The sequence below is a fragment of the Dipodomys ordii genome, unplaced genomic scaffold (genome assembly GCF_000151885.1).
Source record: "Dipodomys ordii isolate 6190 unplaced genomic scaffold, Dord_2.0 Scaffold40, whole genome shotgun sequence".
In the NCBI taxonomy this organism is placed as follows: Eukaryota; Metazoa; Chordata; class Mammalia; order Rodentia; family Heteromyidae; genus Dipodomys; species Dipodomys ordii.
In genome coordinates, this window is record NW_012267256.1 from 4,481,230 (window position 1) to 4,499,957 (window position 18,728).

At 34.0% G+C, this 18,728-nt stretch overlaps 1 protein-coding gene across 1 annotated transcript in view; it reads right to left on the reverse strand.

The window, feature by feature from the left end:
- Vps13a (vacuolar protein sorting 13 homolog A (S. cerevisiae)) overlaps window positions 1-18,728 on the reverse strand; it is a 163,865-nt gene that overhangs the window by 92,517 nt on the left and 52,620 nt on the right. Inside the window, exons 22-31 of the mRNA XM_013018390.1 lie at window positions 17,645-17,762; window positions 12,869-13,007; window positions 10,439-10,517; window positions 7,417-7,571; window positions 6,766-6,922; window positions 4,478-4,557; window positions 2,846-2,905; window positions 2,491-2,641; window positions 735-851; window positions 557-660 (exon numbers count right to left, since the gene is read on the reverse strand). Coding sequence (XP_012873844.1) covers window positions 557-660; window positions 735-851; window positions 2,491-2,641; window positions 2,846-2,905; window positions 4,478-4,557; window positions 6,766-6,922; window positions 7,417-7,571; window positions 10,439-10,517; window positions 12,869-13,007; window positions 17,645-17,762 — 1,160 coding nt within the window. The remainder of the gene's footprint in view (window positions 1-556; window positions 661-734; window positions 852-2,490; window positions 2,642-2,845; window positions 2,906-4,477; window positions 4,558-6,765; window positions 6,923-7,416; window positions 7,572-10,438; window positions 10,518-12,868; window positions 13,008-17,644; window positions 17,763-18,728) is intronic.

The following is an 18,728-nucleotide window of genomic DNA, read 5'->3' on the forward strand; positions in this document are numbered from 1 at the left end:
AAATATAAAAAAATTTAAAAATCTCCAACTTTCTGATGCTGGTTTCTGAAATGCATTATGAGGTTCAGATTTCAGAAGAAGAGAACAAAGATGAGATAAGGTGGAAAAAAGCACTTATTATTTTACCCCAAAACACTTTGTTCCAGGGCATTAGATATTTATAATACCCTAAATGTACTTTTTACAAATAAAGAAACAGAATCTAAGATTAGGTAATTTGGTAAAGATTCACAATTACTAAGAAACAAAACTAAGATAAGCAGTCAATTATGTCTGACACCGAAATTCTTAATAAGCCACACTGCTAAAATATGACAGCTGTTTTCCTAACAAGTATGACCACTGACCAGGTTTAAAAGGCAATCATTTAGGTGGGGGAGGGAAGGGATAGTAGGAGAAAAACAAAGGAGGGGGTAACAATGCTTGACAGGGAATGTACTCATTACCTTACTCATGTAACTGTAACCTCTCTGTACAGCATCTTTACAAGAAAATAGAATTTTTTAAAAAGGCAACCATTTAATGATGTTAATCATTAATAAAAACAAATTATTACCTTCTTGTATAGAGCCATTATATCAGAATCCAATACAATTATATTCCTTAGCTTTGCAATTGTTTCAGTAACTAAGGGCCTCATAATCACCTCAGAATCAAGTCCTAGGGGAATAAAAAGATAAATGATTGCTTTTTCCTTTCATTTAAAATTTTGCTTTTTTATGAAAATTTATTACCTTCGATCTTAATTTCAGCAATGTTTCGCTTCTGATCTTGAATAAAAATCCGCAAACATGATAATTCTGCTAAAATCTGCAAGGTAATAATATCTTCATTCGTGGATAGCTTTAAAGCTACAAAAAAAAATCATAAAATGTAAGAGAAAACTTTTAGTAAACACTATACTTATAATTCAACTGAAATACCAAAACAAAAATACTACATAAAATCTAGTTTGTGATTTAACTGAATATTCTTTATGATTCTAAGGTATGTCTTATGATTCTAAGAATCATGTAATGAAATCAAAAGCAAATAAATAGGCAAACAAAACACTGTTAATAAAAGACTATAACCAGGTTTTCCTGATCTAACAATTTGTTATTCTCTTCTATATACCACTCTACATAGATAACTCATTCAGGCACTGTCTGTCCAACTCTCCAACAGTATCTAGTCTACCTCACTCCTTTCCATATAGTACCAAAATGTCTACCTTACCATCAGGTTCAAAGGACTCTCTTAACATTACCATAACATGCATGACAATCAGTATTTAAAAAAATCTCCAACTTTCTGATGTTGGTATCTGAAATGCACTATGAGGTTCAGATCTCTGAAGAAGAGATGTAAAATCCTCAGTTTTCCAAGGGAGGTAGTGCTAGGGGTTTGAACTAAGGGCCTCCTGGTAATTTTCCCTGTGAGCTACACCTCTAGCTGTGTTTGTTTTCCATAGTTATTTTGGAGATGGAGTCTAGCAAACTTTTCTGCCCAAACTGGTCTGAAGCATGATCCTCTAGATCTCAGCCACTTAACTAGATAGGACTATAGGTACAAACCTACAGCAGCCAGTTAAAATCTTTAATTTGTTTCAGTATGATTACTGGTAAAAAGTTACTATAAAAAGTATGTTATGTGCTTTTTAAAGTAATAAACTGAGTATCAACAACCCAAAAATCCCATTTCAGAAATGCTCCAAAATTCAAAATTTCTCAAGGACCAACTTTGGATTCTGGAGCATCTCAAATTTCAACTTTGTGCATTTCGGATGTTCAACCTATATTCTGACCAAGGATGTAAGGGCGCTCTGGCTGTGACATCTGTCACCCCATTGATGGCCAGGGTTCATTCGGCTGATCTGGCTGGCTAGGCCAGTGTCCCCTTCCTCCCTCCCTGTTCCATGTGCATCCCTCCAGAAGCTGCGCGCTCGGTCGAAAAGTACAACCATCCCCAACAGAGGAAGATCAGTCTTCGGTCAAGGGTATAGGAGTAGCTGTGCTCCCCTACTAGAACCTCCAAACAAGCTCTCAAGGTCCTATATTCTGACTAAAAATATACTCTAAGAATCAAATTTTCTTAGTTCCACCTTAGTCTAAAATAGTGCTATTGAATATAGTAATTCTTTTTTTGGTCGTGAGGCTTGAACTCTGAGCCTGGGCGCTGTCCTTGCGCTCTTCAGCTCAAGGCTAGCACTCTACCACTTTAGCCATAGCACGACTTCCAGTTTTCTGGTGGTTAATTGGAGATAAGAGTTTCACAGCGTTTCCTGCCCAGGCTGGCTTTGAACCATGATCCTCAGATCTCAGCCTCCTGAGAAGCTAGGATGACAGGCATGAGCCACTGGTGCCCGGCTTGAATATACTAATCTTAATGTAAATAAAATACTTGTACTATATATAACAAATTATATAGTAAACTTTTATAAATTAACATGAAATATATTTATTGACCTACTTGGTTTAAAAATTGAAGTTAAATTTTAAAGAAATATACCTAATTTTTTAACGACATCTCCTTTGTCTTCAGTCTCCGTAACAGACACTGGGGATCCTTCCACAGATTGTGGAAGGATATTGTTAAGGTAATTTATTGTATTCAGAAGTGCTTCAGTATGTAAATGAATATCCAAAGAGGAAAAATTCACCTAAAATTAACAATATTAATTTTAGTAAAGAGTCAATAAAAATTTGTAGTATCTATAGGCACTGTTTTCTGCTACAAATGATATGATTTATAATAACCAGGGTTTATCCTTAAGAATTTTCTAAATCCAGTATAAAATAATTGTCATATTGAGACACAGAAACATATTGTGTAATTCAAAAATAAAGGTATTACCTACTCATACCTTAATCAGTTGTAAAACATTGTTATAGGTACTTTTCAAGTCAGGTGCACTTTTTTCAGCCTATCCAAATGGAAAATAAATCTGTTAGAACATCTTAGGAAGTCATGAGTATATATAATTACTTTATAGTTCTAATACACAGTTATATGATTTTCCTCAACACACTAAATCAATCTATCTATGTATATATATAAAACGACACACACCATAATTTATATAACTATATACCATATACTGAACATCTACTTAACTCTATTTACCCAAATAAGCAACTTTTATAATTCTGGAACAAAGCAACTACTTTACTACAAGAGAAATATATATAGGGTCCTCTAGCAAGTGGTTAGTAAATGTTACATATAATTATTTGTATTATAAAGAAATCATAAACACCATCAAAAGTAACATCATTTGGTCATAAAGAACTCTGGTTTTTCCTAATCCAAAAAATTTTGTGGCAAAATTGTTCCAGAATCCAAATGTTATTTTCTTTTTCTAAAATTATTACTTATATTGTGATTAATAAATAATTGGATACGGGTATAGGAACCATCTGATGTTCTGACATGTATATATAATGTGGAATAAATTAGCTAACTTATGTCCATCTCTTTGTTTATCCATCATTTCTGAAGAAGACATTACAAATTTAGCTTTAGTTATTGTGCAGTATACTTTATTATACAGTCACTACATTGTGCAGCACAGCTCAATCCTACTTGTCTTGCCTGTCTGAGAGTCCGTTCCTTTTTGTCAGAAGTTCCCCTTTCATCCCTTTCCTACCATTCCCACTTCCTGTTAGCTACCATTTTTCTCTACTTCTATGAGTCAGTGTTGTGAGATCCTATAATATTGGTTTCTCTATGCCTGGATTATTTCACTTATCACAGTATCTTCTGGACCCACTTATATTGTTACAAATGAGAGCATTTCTCCCCTTTTGAAGAGTATTCAAGCATCTATGTAGGTATGGGTATATGTTTTTGTAATATGTATATATAAAACACACATATAATTCTATAATTGCAATACATTATGATATATAAAATGGAATATAAATTTCTTCTCTACTTAAGATCCACAACATTTTTAATCTAAAAGTTAAAATAAATATACTAACAAAAAATCCTAAAATATCCACACTAAGAGTGGATAGTAGTAATTGGTCTTAAAAGTAATAAAATGCTCTTAAAAATTATTAAACCAATATGAAAATAACAATGAAAACAGAAATGGACCATAGTCCATTAAAAAAACTTCTCAAATGAAATAGACATCATGAATAAGAATGAAACAAAATACACTGACATTAAATGAAACAACTTTATACAAGTGAAATCATTATCCTGTATCATGTATAACAATAAACTTCATCAAGACTAAAAGTGTGTTCTTTTTTAATATACTGGATAAAATAATTACATTGAAGGTCCTTTCTACTTAGAATAAGGCTATTTATTTTGCTTATGAAACATTTAGATGTCACATTTAGTATAAATGATACGACAAAAAGAAGTTAGAGAAGATATTACATTAGAATAATAATTAAAGAAACTATTGCAAAACATATAAAATGTGACTAAAATTTCAGCACCTCACTTACCTGTCAAGCAGATAAGTGGAATTTCTTACCTTCACATATTCTAGTGTTAACAGATCTTCCATCGTGTTATCCAGTGTTGTGACCAAATAAATGGGTTTCCTGTTTTCATCTAAAAATATTTTTTAATCACCTTTTGGTAGAAAAACTAATTAAAAATAGACACAGGCAATATTAATAGTTGTAAGACAGAAAAAACTTATAATAGTTCTTAGCCTTGGAATCTATTTTATCCAATAAGATCCTTGTATTTTTTAAACTGAAAAAGTTAATTCCTCCTCACAATTGTTTTCTTCACTTGTACTTCAAGACTAAACACTAAATGCTTTTTAATTCTAAACAGGAGGTAAGAAAATCAGAAATCTGTCCAAGAAAAAATCAGAATGGTACGTAGGAGCAATGAAGAACATAAAGAGAACTCTGGTCCTGGGACACAAAAATAAACTTTGAAGCTAGGACTAAGGTTAATGAAGATCATCATAATTACCCAGGTGTGAAATTAACCAGTTAAAATTTTTTTTTTTTGGTAGGTAGTGGGACTTGAACTCTGGGCCTGGGCGCTGTCCCTGAGCTCTTCAGCTCAAGGCTAGAACTCTACCACTTGAGCCACAGTACCACTTCCAGTTTTCTGAGTGGTTTATTGGAGATAAGAGTCTCACGGTCTTTCCTGCCTAGGCTGGCTTTGAATCTCAATCCTCAGATCTCAGCCTCCTGAGTAGCTAGGATTCAGTTATGAGCCGCCAGCACCCGGCCCAAAATACTTTTTTTTTTTTTTGGGTTGGTCGTGGGGCTTGGGTGCTATCCCTCAGCTCTTCAGCTCAAGGCGAGCGCTCTCCCACTTGAGCCACAGCGCCACTTCCCCAATTGAATTTTTAAGGGTAGAAAGAAAAAGTAGGAAGAAGAGAAAGAAAGAGATGGCAATATGACAACCTAATGATCTGTGCCACTTTTTGCTATATAGGAGGTAGTAATACAAGGACCACATCCAAAAATTAAGGATGGCCATTAGTTAATAAACAGCAAGAAAATGGATAAATCACGTTATTGAATTTAACACTTGAATGAAGAATAGAAATGAATCTCCCTCTAGAGCCTTCAAAAGGACTTCTTGAAGGCAGGCACCAGCGGCTCATGCCTGTAATCTAGCTACTCAGTAAGCTGAGAACTGAGGACTGTGGTTTGAAGCCAGCCTGGGTAGGAAAGTCTATGAGACTCTTAATTCCAATTAACCACCAGAAGATAGGAAGTGGCTCTGCGGTCCAAAGTAATAGAGTGCTAGCCTTGAGTGCAAAAACTTAGGGACAGCACCCAGGCCCTGGGTCCTAGGACAACAATAACAAAAAAGGACTCTAGACACTTTGATTTTTGCCCAGTGAGACTTGGATCAGACTAAGTTTGAGAGAATAAATTGGTGCCCAATTATTACAAGAGTAATAGGAAATGTAATGTTTCTGTATTTTGTATAGATTTAAAATTTAATCCACTTGATTTTCCTAAGTGAAAAAACTGTCAATGTTTGCCCTGAAACCCAGGGTATTAACTACGAGAGAGCTGAAAACTAGCCATATATGTGTGTACCTGTGTGTGTATATATTCTATATATATCTATAGCCTGTGGCTATAAACCCCATAATAGTCTGTAATACTAGCTATTAGGAGGCTGAGATGTAGAAGACCATCATTCAAGTCCTCTAGGCAGAAAAGTTCAATAGATTCTATTTCAAAACTAACCAACAAAAAGCCAGGTTCAGAATCAGCCAAATACGAGTTCTATACAGGTGCAGGTAAAAGATTAAAAACTAATTCTGCTATAGATTGGATGTGGTTTGCCTCCCCCTGCCCCAACCACCATACACACACAAAAAGAGCATGTGTTGCAGACTTGATTCTCAAGTGTGGTATTGCTGAAGTGTTAAAATCTTTTCTCAGTTCCCAGGAGAATGAATAGTTGAGTGAATATGGCTCCTGATTATTCTCTGGCTTTCTGTCTCATTATGTGATCTATATATACATGCTCTTGCAATGAATTCATCTACCAAAGTCCATACAGAGGTTAACAAATGCAGTCACAATAGCTTGGACTTTCAGCCCCCAAACTATGAGCTAAATAAATTTCTCTTTGCCTAAAAGATTTTCCAATAGCAATGGAAGACAGACTTAAATGCAAACTCAAAATTTAACAGTCTGAGACTATTTAGCAAATAAATAGATCTAAAATCTAAAGAACTAGAAACTCTACAGCAGGTAGTCAACAAAATTTTTTTTTAAATTTCAGTGAACAGTGAAATAATTTCAGTGAATTAATCACAGAGATTCTTACCTAAGTATTCTGGACACTTTAAGCAAAACTCTTTCAAAAATGCATTTGCTTTCAAATCACATGTTCTAATCATAACTTCTGTGCCCAATCCTAAAACATCAATTTCTACCACAGATATTTCACAATCCTCCACAAGGTGGTATAATTGAACTAAAACCTAGAGAAGAAATAAGAAAAGTATCACTGTATAGAACACATGTCTAATCATGTAACAAGGCCCTGAATTTAAACTCTAGTATCTTAAAAATACAGAGAGGAAAAAATGCACCACTATATAAAAGTAGTAAAGGTATTTACATATAATATGGTTACATAAGGATTTAGAAATTATGCATGTAAATAAGTTATATATTATAATTTTTAATACACAATTTATGAACAGCTTTATATTCTATACCTACATGTGTAAATAATCATTTAAAAAATGCACTAAATATTCACAATATATCATCTAAACCTTTAACTTTTTCTAAGGAAGCTAAATCTTAAGTGGAAAAAAGGAAGGTGGGGAGATGAGGAACCACACAGCAAGTCTATGTCTAGTTTAATCAGGGTGAAAACAATAGTGCTACTGGCAATGACACTAAATAAGCTATCCATAATATAAACAACAATGTAAATAACCTATATTAATTTGATCTCAGTACATACCTCTGCTACTTCAAATCGTATTTTAAATTCTGTCAAATTCAGTGAACAGTCTTGCTTTTGTGACTTTCTATGTCGAGTAATTTTAGCTCCAGTAATAATCGGAGGACATTCATCCAAAGGACTAGATAGTGCATCAAAAAATTCCTCCTCTGAATCTAAATTTCACACAATATTAAGTCAACAATCAAATGATCTATTTAATATTGTTATCACTTCTGAAATAAATTTAAGCATTAAAATACTAAGAATTTATTTAAAAAAATAAAAACAGTAAGACAAAGTTAATAAAAAATATAAAGTATCAAAAAAGCATTGAAAAATAGCAAATTATGTTTAGATTAAGATCACCTTTTAAATCTATTTCAAAACCATATAAGAAAAACTTACATTAACTCATAACAGCAATGACTACATGCATAATAAACACTCCAAAATTAGCATGGAAATATGCTCACTGTATGCACAATAGTACTAGCTACAAACTACATTACCAGCAGAGATCAGGACTTAAAAGTTTGAATCAAGTCTTTCCCTTACTCACAATTTCATTTAATGTAATTTTAGTTATGTTAAATGAAAATATCCACAACCAATACAATTTTTTAAGTTTTAATAACTGCATTATATCCTCAGTCAGCAATGTATTGTAACTGTCATACTATCCCACTCCAGATGTGAATTGTTCCTTTGCAGGTTTATTATAGGGGAAAAGGAAGTATCTTCTCTTTGTTCTCCTAAAGATCACAGATTTATTTGAATTTACTCACAAAAGATTATAGGAGAAAAAGACATACAAATTAATTAACATGCCTAGGGGAAAACAAGTCACAACATTGTTTATCCAAGTGTCCCAGTGAGGCCCAGTGTTTACGAATCCTTTTCACAAGGAGAGGAGAAGGCTGAGGTCATGTCTCCTGCCTAGCCCCAGCAGCAGCACCTGCAGCGATTTCAGTCATATAGAGAAATGGGGACGGACTATTTGAGACAGAGTAAATGATTTTAGGCAAATGGGCCCAATGCTCAGAACTGAATAGGACTAGGAGACAGAAAATAAGCTATTTTAAAACAAATTCTGTTCTTACATGAAAGATTCTGTCCACATATGGTTATATTCTTCCATCTTTCGTCCTAAAAACCATGTTTAGATAATGAAAACTAAGGAAGGGACTAAAGATAAATGTTTCCTTTGTTGGAAGCATCACAGAAAAGCCTTTTCCAACACCTGCTGCTTTCCAAGCAGATACCTTAAAATAATCAGCATACCAAGCCATTTCTGGGGATGAAATTCCCTAGATACCTCCAGCGCACACACACACGCGCACACACACACACCCACACCCACACCCACACCCACACCCCCCCACACACACCCATTAGGCACCTAGTAACCTTCTTGGTTATCAGATCCACTGTTATAGAATTATAGTGTTTGTGCTCAAGTAACCCTTATTTTACTTAATAATGACCTCAAGGTCTAATAGGAATGGTACTGGGAATTCACATACACCTCTGGGAAATCATCAGATATTCCCTCTTTAATGTAGAATTCCTCAATTTTTTTTTAAAAAATGTCATTTGCTTATATTTCTAACATCAACTCTACGAACTAATCTGTGGAACTGTGAAGAAGAAACATACTAGAACATTGCTATATCTCAAACTGTGAGTTATAGTGTGATGGTCTCAGTTAAGATGAAAAAAAACAGCATTAAACTTCAACAAAGGTAAATACATCTAAGTGGAAAAAAATAAACTTAAGAGTTCAGAATTATTCAAGAACTCAGTTAACCATTAGGGGTCTTAGACAATATACTTCATAAATAGGAGATTCTTCTCTCTTTCAATAGATTGGTCCCTAGAATTTACCTTGAAATTTTAAGATCAAAAATAAGAAAAGCATTCAACAACTTAATGAAAGTACTAAAAGATATTTAAGAAAAATGAAATAATATCAATCACATCCTAAAGCCTAATATTGAAGTAAAAGAGTATTACAAAAAAGCCTCCTCTCTAGTTTCCATACCCCAAAGAAAACATTCCTCAGAAACAATATATCAACATGGCACTGTTAATAAGTAACTTTAAATGATATTAGAGTAGTTTTAAGTTTTCAGATGTGAGTTTAAGTATTAACACTTGATTTTTTTCTTTAATAGCAAACAATTATATATGAAGTTTTACTATCACAAAACACTCCAAGGAACTAAATACCATATTATAAGCTACATATTTCAAAGTTTTATGGAGTTTTTTAACCCTGAGCTCAATAAAGACTATTAATGTAACAAGTGATCTTTGGGATTATAAATTCAACTTTTCATACACCAAAAACAAACAAAAACCAACTAGGAAAGTAACTCCAAGGACATTTGAATTGTGGTTACTTTAAGGAAATCTAAGTTAAAATGTCTTAACAATATACAAATAACTATTATGTGACATTTTTATGACTATAAAAGAGCAAGATATGCCAGTCTAAACTATGCCATTTTGACATTAGCTTACTGGATTAGAAACAGCAAACATAGAAGAGGCACAGAAGATAAAACATCCCTATTGAAACTGATACTAAAATTTATAAAGGAAATTTGTCTTTGTAATGGTATCTCACTACACCAGAACGATGACTCTTAATAATAAAACATTCTCACCAAAGGAGAAAGATGTTGACTTTATTTTAACTTGCCCTTGCTTGCCATACTTCTTGTGTTTACCTTTCCATAATATACTTCCCCAAACTCAGAAGCCCCACTTGTTTTCCTTGAACTGAAACTGACATGGAAATCCTAGTTTTTACCACTCTTAAGTCACTATCACTGTTTCTCATATACATAAGACACAAACATTAATAAATTACATTTGCTCCCTTTCTCTTCTCTTTTGTTAAAGAATCTAGAAGTTAAAAGGAAAGAACACTTAAATTCCTTCACATGGTCATTTGAAGAATGCCTCAAAATGGAAATATTAATAATAAAGTATAACATATAAAATATGGAATTTCCCTTAAGCAGTTTCATTTTACCATCTTCAGTAATGGAGGGCAGTTCCAAGAGAGGAATTATTTTCTGTGTGATCTCTGATGTTGGAATAGATGTTTGAATCTGAAAAAAAAAGAGGAATTCACAGCTAATTATCACAGACGTTTTTGAAGGTGTAAGACAATTCTGATTTTAAAAACTATTCAGTTCAAATAATGTAAGAAGACATCAGAACTCATTAGAAAAATTATATAGATTTTAAAAGGGGGATTTACAAGTTTAAAGTATATGTTTAATATTAAAAGTAAAAAGCTAAAAGAATTCACAAGTCACAAAGTAAGCACATATTTATTTAACAAACTACCAAACTATTTCCAAATGTAACACCATTCTTCACTGATATCAGCAATGTATTAAAGTATCAAATTGTAATTGTCTCAATACCTGGGCCATTGGTATTCTATTTATTTTTAGACATTTCTAATCACTGGTTAGTGGTACAACCATATGGATATATTTTCTTGATAGGTAATAAAGTTGAACATCTTTCATGTTAATTATTTACCTGTTGTATAATGAGCTATTGGTTTCCTAAAATATCATGGATACAGTTTCCTAACATGTATGTGTTTACAAGAATTTTTCCCATGTGAATGGGTGGATAACTTGCCCATTCTTTTTTTTTTTCTTTTAATAATGTCTATCAAAGAATAAACTTAATTTTCACAAGGTACAACTTAGTTTTTTATGCTACATTTATGACTTTAATATTTGAATACAATTTTATTACTATAAGAACTCAAACAATTTTTTCTCTTCAGAATATTACTATTTTGGCTTTTACATTTAGATCTATTTTCCAATTCAAACTTCATTTGTGAGGGGTGGGGTATGATGATTTACCATCAAATAGATTTACCCCTTTGTAAAAGAAATTAAAAACATTTTATCACCTACTAAAGATTTATTTCTAAACATCATTCTACTTTACCGATCTGTTTAACCTTAAGCTAATTTGAAATTGACAGGATTTAGGAAAGGCTACATAGATATGGGACTCTGCATTTAAGAAAATACCACATCTCATTGCAGGAATAATGGAAAGGATGGATTTGACCTTATATATGGAAAAATGATGAAAGTTTTGTACAGTTAATATACAATAAAAAGAAAAATACTTATGTAGAAATAAAACTAGAAAAAAAGTATCAAAATATGTGACTGGATATTTTCTTTCTGAAATTATCCAGAAAAAGTGAAGACAATTATGAATATGGGAAAAGTACTATTCATTGCAAAAATAAGTGAATACCACAATAAAAAATCAAACAATGAAACAGAAAAAAGTACTTTTAACTGATCAATATAATATTCTTAATTTGAAAAACACTATCCAGTAGAAAAAGAGTACAAAGGACATAAGCAGCAGTCTCCAAAAGAAGAAATTCAACCATTAAACTTAGAAAAAAATGTATAAACTGACATTTTCTCAGAATAAAATATTAGTAATTGCTAATAGGATTAATTACAGCAAAAGAAAAAAATACTCATTCACAGTTAATGGACTAAAATGGTCAATTTAGAAAAAAAAATCAAATGTATCATAACATAAAATTCAGATACTCCTTTACTCAATATCACTTCTAGAAATTTATCCTACAAAGTATTCCCAAATATATATAGCATAAAGAAGTCCCTTTCACAACTTATAACATGTGACTGCCCATCAAAAGAGGATATATTGAGATATATCCACATAATTCAAAGCATAATTATAAAAAAAAACAGGTACTCTGTAAGTGCCAACATGAAAATATCACAAAGATACATAACATGACGGTAGTGATGAAAGAACGCAGTTGAATATAGTAAGTACAATATCCATATTTAATTGCAAGACTGTAAGAGGATACTTAACTATGAAGCTATGTGCAAAGAAATAATGACCAACAATATTGCCATGAATAAGAAGAAATGAAAGCTGCCAAAGCAAGCAGTTGGGTTTTATTTTACACCTTTTTAAAGAAACCTAATTGTACTTTTTCATGCTTTATCCATTTCTTTCCTAGAATGTCTGTTCAAGATGATTTACAAATCATTATATCTGAAATAGCTGTGGTTGTTCCAAATAGTAAAATACTACTTATGAATAATTTGGGGGGGGGCAGCAAGGGAGGAGAGGCGGGGAGTGGTTGTTAGTCTGGGGCTTGAATTCAGGGCCTGGGCGCTGTTCCTGAGATTTTTTTGCTTAGGGCTAGCACTCTACCACTTGAGCCTCACCTCCACTACAGGCTTTTCAGTGGCTAGAAATAATAAGAGTCTGAATCATAGACGTTCAGGCCCAAGCTGTCTTTGAATCACCATCTTCCTATCTCAGCCTCTTCAGTGGCTAGGATTACAGGCATGAGCCACTGGTGGCTTCTCAACATTCTGTTGTAACTCAATTTTTTTATTAATTCTGAAAATATTCTTACCTGAAATGACTTGACAGGGGCAGATACATCAGCTACAGGTGTAGGTTTTGGAATGCTTTCAACCAGTTCCATAATCCCTTGTAGTTTTTTATCAGAGATTCTTAAAGAAACAAGAGGTAACTTCCCAGAAAGCTTGAATCTGTTAAAAAGATAGGAATCATTACAGAGGAACTTTCAATCTGATTTAAGTGCACTAATTTTTAAAAAGACCTAAATATGGAGAGCTAACTCTGTGATACAGCATCTGGCTAACATATACAAGGTCCTGGGCTTAATCCTCTGAGTGACAAGAAACATGCAACTAAACAAAAGATGGAGAAGTGGGGAGGAATAAAGAAAACCTGAGAGAGAAAGAGAAAAATAGACTGCATCCTTCAAATCACACAAATATAAGCGAATGTGATTTTAAGCACTAAAAGTCACTATACCAACTCCTATCTTACCTTAATATATATATCCTTACACATGTACTATCCTTAATATTTTTAGGATTGTTTTCTAATATTTCATTTATTCTAATTTTTGCCAAGTATAGATGACAATTATTGTTATCAATGTATATTACATAATGGACAATGAAGAAAGCACTTTATATGCATTATTATAAATATTCCTCACAATCTATGAGTAATCTACTTTTATTCACTATAACTGTTAAGTTCGATATGTGTATGATTCCTATAACTAAGGCTTAACAAATTCAAATAACTTATCCAAGGAATTATATCTCTAAATCCATGACTTAAAACTAGTATTTTACTGTTTTTTAATTGCCTTGAGACCTTTTCTTAAAAGTACATCATTGATCTTGCTATGTCCTTTGCCATGCAGAAACTCTGGAGTTTCATGCAATCCCATTTGTCCAACCTTTGATTTGTAGACTTTCTGGATCTCTATTAAGAAAATTTTGGCCTGTGCCAAGGAGCCCTAAGAGTTTCTCCTATTCCTTCCTGTAATATGTTCAGGGTGTCGGCTTTTACTTTAAGGTCTTTGATCCATTTGGAGTTGATTCTGGTGCAGGGTGATATATAAGGATCTAATTTTGCATCCATCAGAAAGGACAACACTACCCAATTTGTTAGGAAGTGGAAAAACTTGGAAAAAATCATATTAAGTGAAGTTATCCAGTCCCAAAGAAATTTAGGTCCCATGGTTTCCCTTATTTGCACTAATCCATATAGGATAATCTTATCAGATGAGCTGAAAAGCTCAAAGATCATGTACAAATGACCATATAAGTTGATGCTAAGTGAAATGAACTCCAAGATAAGGACATAAGAGGTCTCTTTATTGTTACTGTTTTAAATGTATCATGTGATTTTGTTATTTTTTGTTATTGTTTCCTTTGTATGTTCATTTCCCTGTTGTTACTGTATATACATATGTCTAATCTGGGGAGAGAAAAGGGAATAACAAAACCCTGAAATGAGAATACAGGATGACCCATTACAACAAAGATACTTACTGGACAGTATTATTGGAAATGAACTTTACAACTTTGGGTGGGGAGAGGGATAAGAGGGAGGTAATCATCTCATGGGACCCTGACAATTCCTCCCCAAGAGTGATGCCAGCAACAACAATTTCACCAGAACCACTGTAGACCAAGAACTGAGAAAATGCCTACCCAGGTCCCACCTGTGACAGGGACTGTTTTACTATGCACACCATTTGTCTCCATCCCTCATTCTTTGTCTACTTAAGCCTGTATTTCATGTCTGTACCCCATATGTGTTAAAGTGTTCTGAGTCATGAAATAAATCTTTCTTTGCTCTTTACCATCACAAGCTTCTTATTTGTCACACAAAGGTGAGTGGCTAGACCTGAAATGTAAAGCCCCAGGAGTTTGGGTCTGCAAGCTTAAATAGCCAGTTTCAGTAATTCAAAGGAAGGTTCCAGTTACTTATAGTTTCCAGATTTTACATAATATATTCACTTTATACTGCTTATAACATTACAAAATACACACTAAACATCAGATTTTGTCTTTTTATTATTTTTGGTATTTATTTTAATATACTTATCTGGTTCTAACCATTAGCAATACATAAAATTACATACACGAACCAGCTATTTTATTAGTTTCTGCTATGCTAAATCTATTCCCTGCAGAAAGAATATTCTTTTTTGTGTGTGTGTGAAAATACCGTACAGAGGGATTACAATTACGTGAGCAAGGTAATGAGTACATTTCTTATCAAGCATTGTTGCCTCCTCCTTTGTTTCCCCTTCCCATCTCCACCTCCTCACCCTGCCCTTGGGGCCAAAGTTTTAAAGTTCATTTTTCAACACAACGTCTTGAACATCTCATTGTTGCAATGGGTCCACCTGTATCCCTATTTAAACAATTTGTTTTTTCCCTTCTCCTCCACAAATTAAGTAAAAACAGGGGTTATACCGTGGAGGAGGGACATACAAAGCAACAAAGAAATACCTTATAAATATGTTACAAACAATAGCAAGAAAGTCCTTATCTTGGGGTTCCTTTTGCCTAACAACTTATCTGATCGCTTTTGCTTGTCTCAGACATATACTAGTTATTCTCCTTAAACATCCTGACCCAAAATAAAATGACTCCAGAGCAATCAAGGTAAGTTGTCTTTTTCTTAACTCAGGACCACCTCCCTCTTCCTTTGGATACCCTGAATATCCTAGATTATAGCTTATCAGGAAACAACAGCAACAACAAAATACTGACTTCAAAAAAAAGGAAAGAAAGAAAATCAATGCACCCAGGCACGAAGTGGCTCATGCTTGTAACTAAGCTACTAGGGAGGCTGAGATCTGAAAACTGACGTTCAAAGCCAGTCCAGGCAGGAAAGTCTATGGGACTCTTACCTCCAACTAAATAACAAAAACCCAAAAGCAGAGCTAGGGTTAAAGTGGTAGAGTGCCAGCCTCAAGCCTAAAGCTGTGGGGCAAAACACAGGCCTTATGTTCAAGTCCAGTTACAGGAGGGTCAGGTGGACAGGGTGGGAAAGCATATTTCTATGTTTGCATAAGGAAGTCAGTGCATATTGTTGTTATTGTTGTTTTGTCGGTCCTGGAGCTTGAACTCTGGGGCCTGGGCACTCTCCCTCAGCTCTTCCCTAGCACTCTACCACTTGAGCCTCAGCGCCACTTCCAGTTTTCTGGTGGTTAATTGGAGATAAGAGTCTCAGGACTTTCCTGCCCAACTTTATAGGAAATATCAGGGGTTAAATAGGCAGAGGGACACTGGGAAAGAAATAAAAATCAAACAATACATAAAGCTAAATTGCCACATACACACACACACAAAATCCCAGAATGTATAGAGTGGACTTAATTCATATTTTCTAAGAGTATAAAGCCTAGAAGAATAAGATTTAGGCCAATACATACATTAGTTATTAAGTAGCATCACAGTAAAATAAAAGACAATAAAAAAGGGTTTGGACAGAACAAGCATTACAGGCGTGAGCCACCAGTGCCTGGCTAAATTCAGATTTTGGGGGTTTTTTTTGGTCAGGCATGGGGCTTGAACTCTGGGCTTGGGCGCTGTCCTTGCCCTTTTCGGCTCAAGGCAAGTGCTGTACCGCTTGAGCTGTAGAGACTCTTATCTCTAAAGCACCACTTCCATGAGACTCTTATCTCTAATTTGCCACCACAAAACAGGAAGTAGAGCTGAGGCTCAAAGTACAGAACACTAACCTTGAGCAGAAGAAGCTCAAGGACAGTTTTTCTAGGCCCTGAGTTCAAGCCCCAGGACCAGCAAAAACAAAACAAAAAAATCTCTACCTGGTACCAGTGGCTCACACCTGTAATCCTAGCTACTCCGGAGGCTGAGATCTGAGGATCATGGCTCAAAGCCAGCCTGGAGAAGGAAAGTCCTTGAGACTCTTATCTCCAATTAACCACCAGAAAACCAGAAGTGGCTCCGAGGTTCAAGTGGTAGAACACTAGGGAAGAGTTGAGGGAGAGTGCTCAGGCCCCAGAGTTCAAGCTCAAGCTCCAGGACCAACAAAACAACAATAAAAACCCTCTGAGGATTATGGTAAGTCTCTCATGAGTCACCCTAGGTCTTTCCTTTCCCATGCCACATTTTCATATGGAAAAGAGTCAGATTATGCCCAATTCCTTCTAATCATATACTTAACTACTACCATGTGGAACATTCTATTCTACCTTGATAATAACAATTCTCCTGAAACTATTTGGAAGGCCATTAAATGAGCTTTTGATGAATATTTTAAATAATTCTGTGATTGAGGTTTGAATACTTAGGTAACGATGATCAATAGGAAATGTACTCATTACCCTACCCCTTTGTACAGTATTTTTACAATAAAAAATATATACAAAAAAAAGACAAAAAGTGGGCAGAAACAAGAGGTGAAATGGCTACCTCTACAATATAAAACTATATAAGAATAAGTCACCTAATGATGTAGTCTAGTATTAGTATGTAACTAAATCTTCTATTTTATATTTGGGGAGCCTAAAATAGTTAAATTCATGAAGATTACACATAAAGTGGTGATAGTTAATGGCTAGTGTAAAATGGGTGTCACTGGTTAATGGGCACTGAGTGTCAGTTTGGAAGGTAGTAAATTTCTAGAGGTAGATGGGGATTCTGATTGTCCAACAATGTAAATGTACTTAATGTCAATCAAATATATAGTTAATTTAAATGACAATTTAAGCAAATGCTTTGTTACATGTATTCTGCAAGAAAAAAAGTCAAAGAAAACCGGCATTTTCCTCACTATAGAATTACTTAAAATATCTGAATCATATAAAACAGATAATACATACTTGGGCATCCTGATATCCATGAATACCATGGCTTTAGAGAGCTCCACGCTGACATGCATGGGTACCAAAATATGCTGGGTAGATACATTCAGTTTTCGTGCTTCTTTCCAATTATCACCTAATTACAGAAAATATTTCACATTTGACACTAGCATACTTTGAATAACAAGTAAACCCTAAAATTCTATTGATATTTCATATCTACCTACATTCCACATGGTGTGGGAAAAATCTAAGTTATCTAACATTCTGATCATCTTATCTAAAATAAAACAAAACCAAGGAAAAATTCATTATTTTCCTTGCACTGCTTGCAGAGACACTGTATATTCTACTGTAATAAAAAGCACTATTTTAACAGTATATTTTTAATCAAATATACTGTGTCTATTGACAACCACTACACTGACGAGCTATCTTACCTCTACAACAACGTAACTGTAAACAAAATATGACAGTAAATGGAAAGGAAGAGAAAAAATGAGTTTCATGTAATAGTAATTGATAAATACTACCATTTATTCAAGAATTATAAATATCACTGCTCTGGGCAATGGTTAAACTTTAATTCTTGTAATGACTTATAATCATTCTACTTCAAAAACTGAGACTCAAAACTTAATTCCTATGCCAATGTAATGATGTTAAAACAGAAATTCACATCCAGGACTACAAACAGGCAATAATCACAGCAATTTTAGGAACTTATAAAGTGGTTAAATAATTTATGGCACAATCTTAGAAGTCTAACACTTCTAATGAGAGTCATAAATTCAACTGCTTAAAATATTATTGGTAAAGATCATAGAAAACTAAAATCAGGGATTGGTATAATGACATACTTCTTTAATACTACCACTCAGAAGGTGGGAGAACTTTAAGTTTGATACCAACCTGGGTTACACAATGGTATTTTAAGTCAAAAAACACCCTCATTATCCTTCCAAAAAAAGGAAAGAGAGAAAAAAACAGAGAAAGAACAGGGAAGGAAAAGAAGAAAGGAATAAAGGAAGGAAGGAAGGAAGGAAGGGAGGGAGGGAGGGAGGGAGGGAGGAAGGAAGGAAGGAAGGAAGGAAGGAAGGAA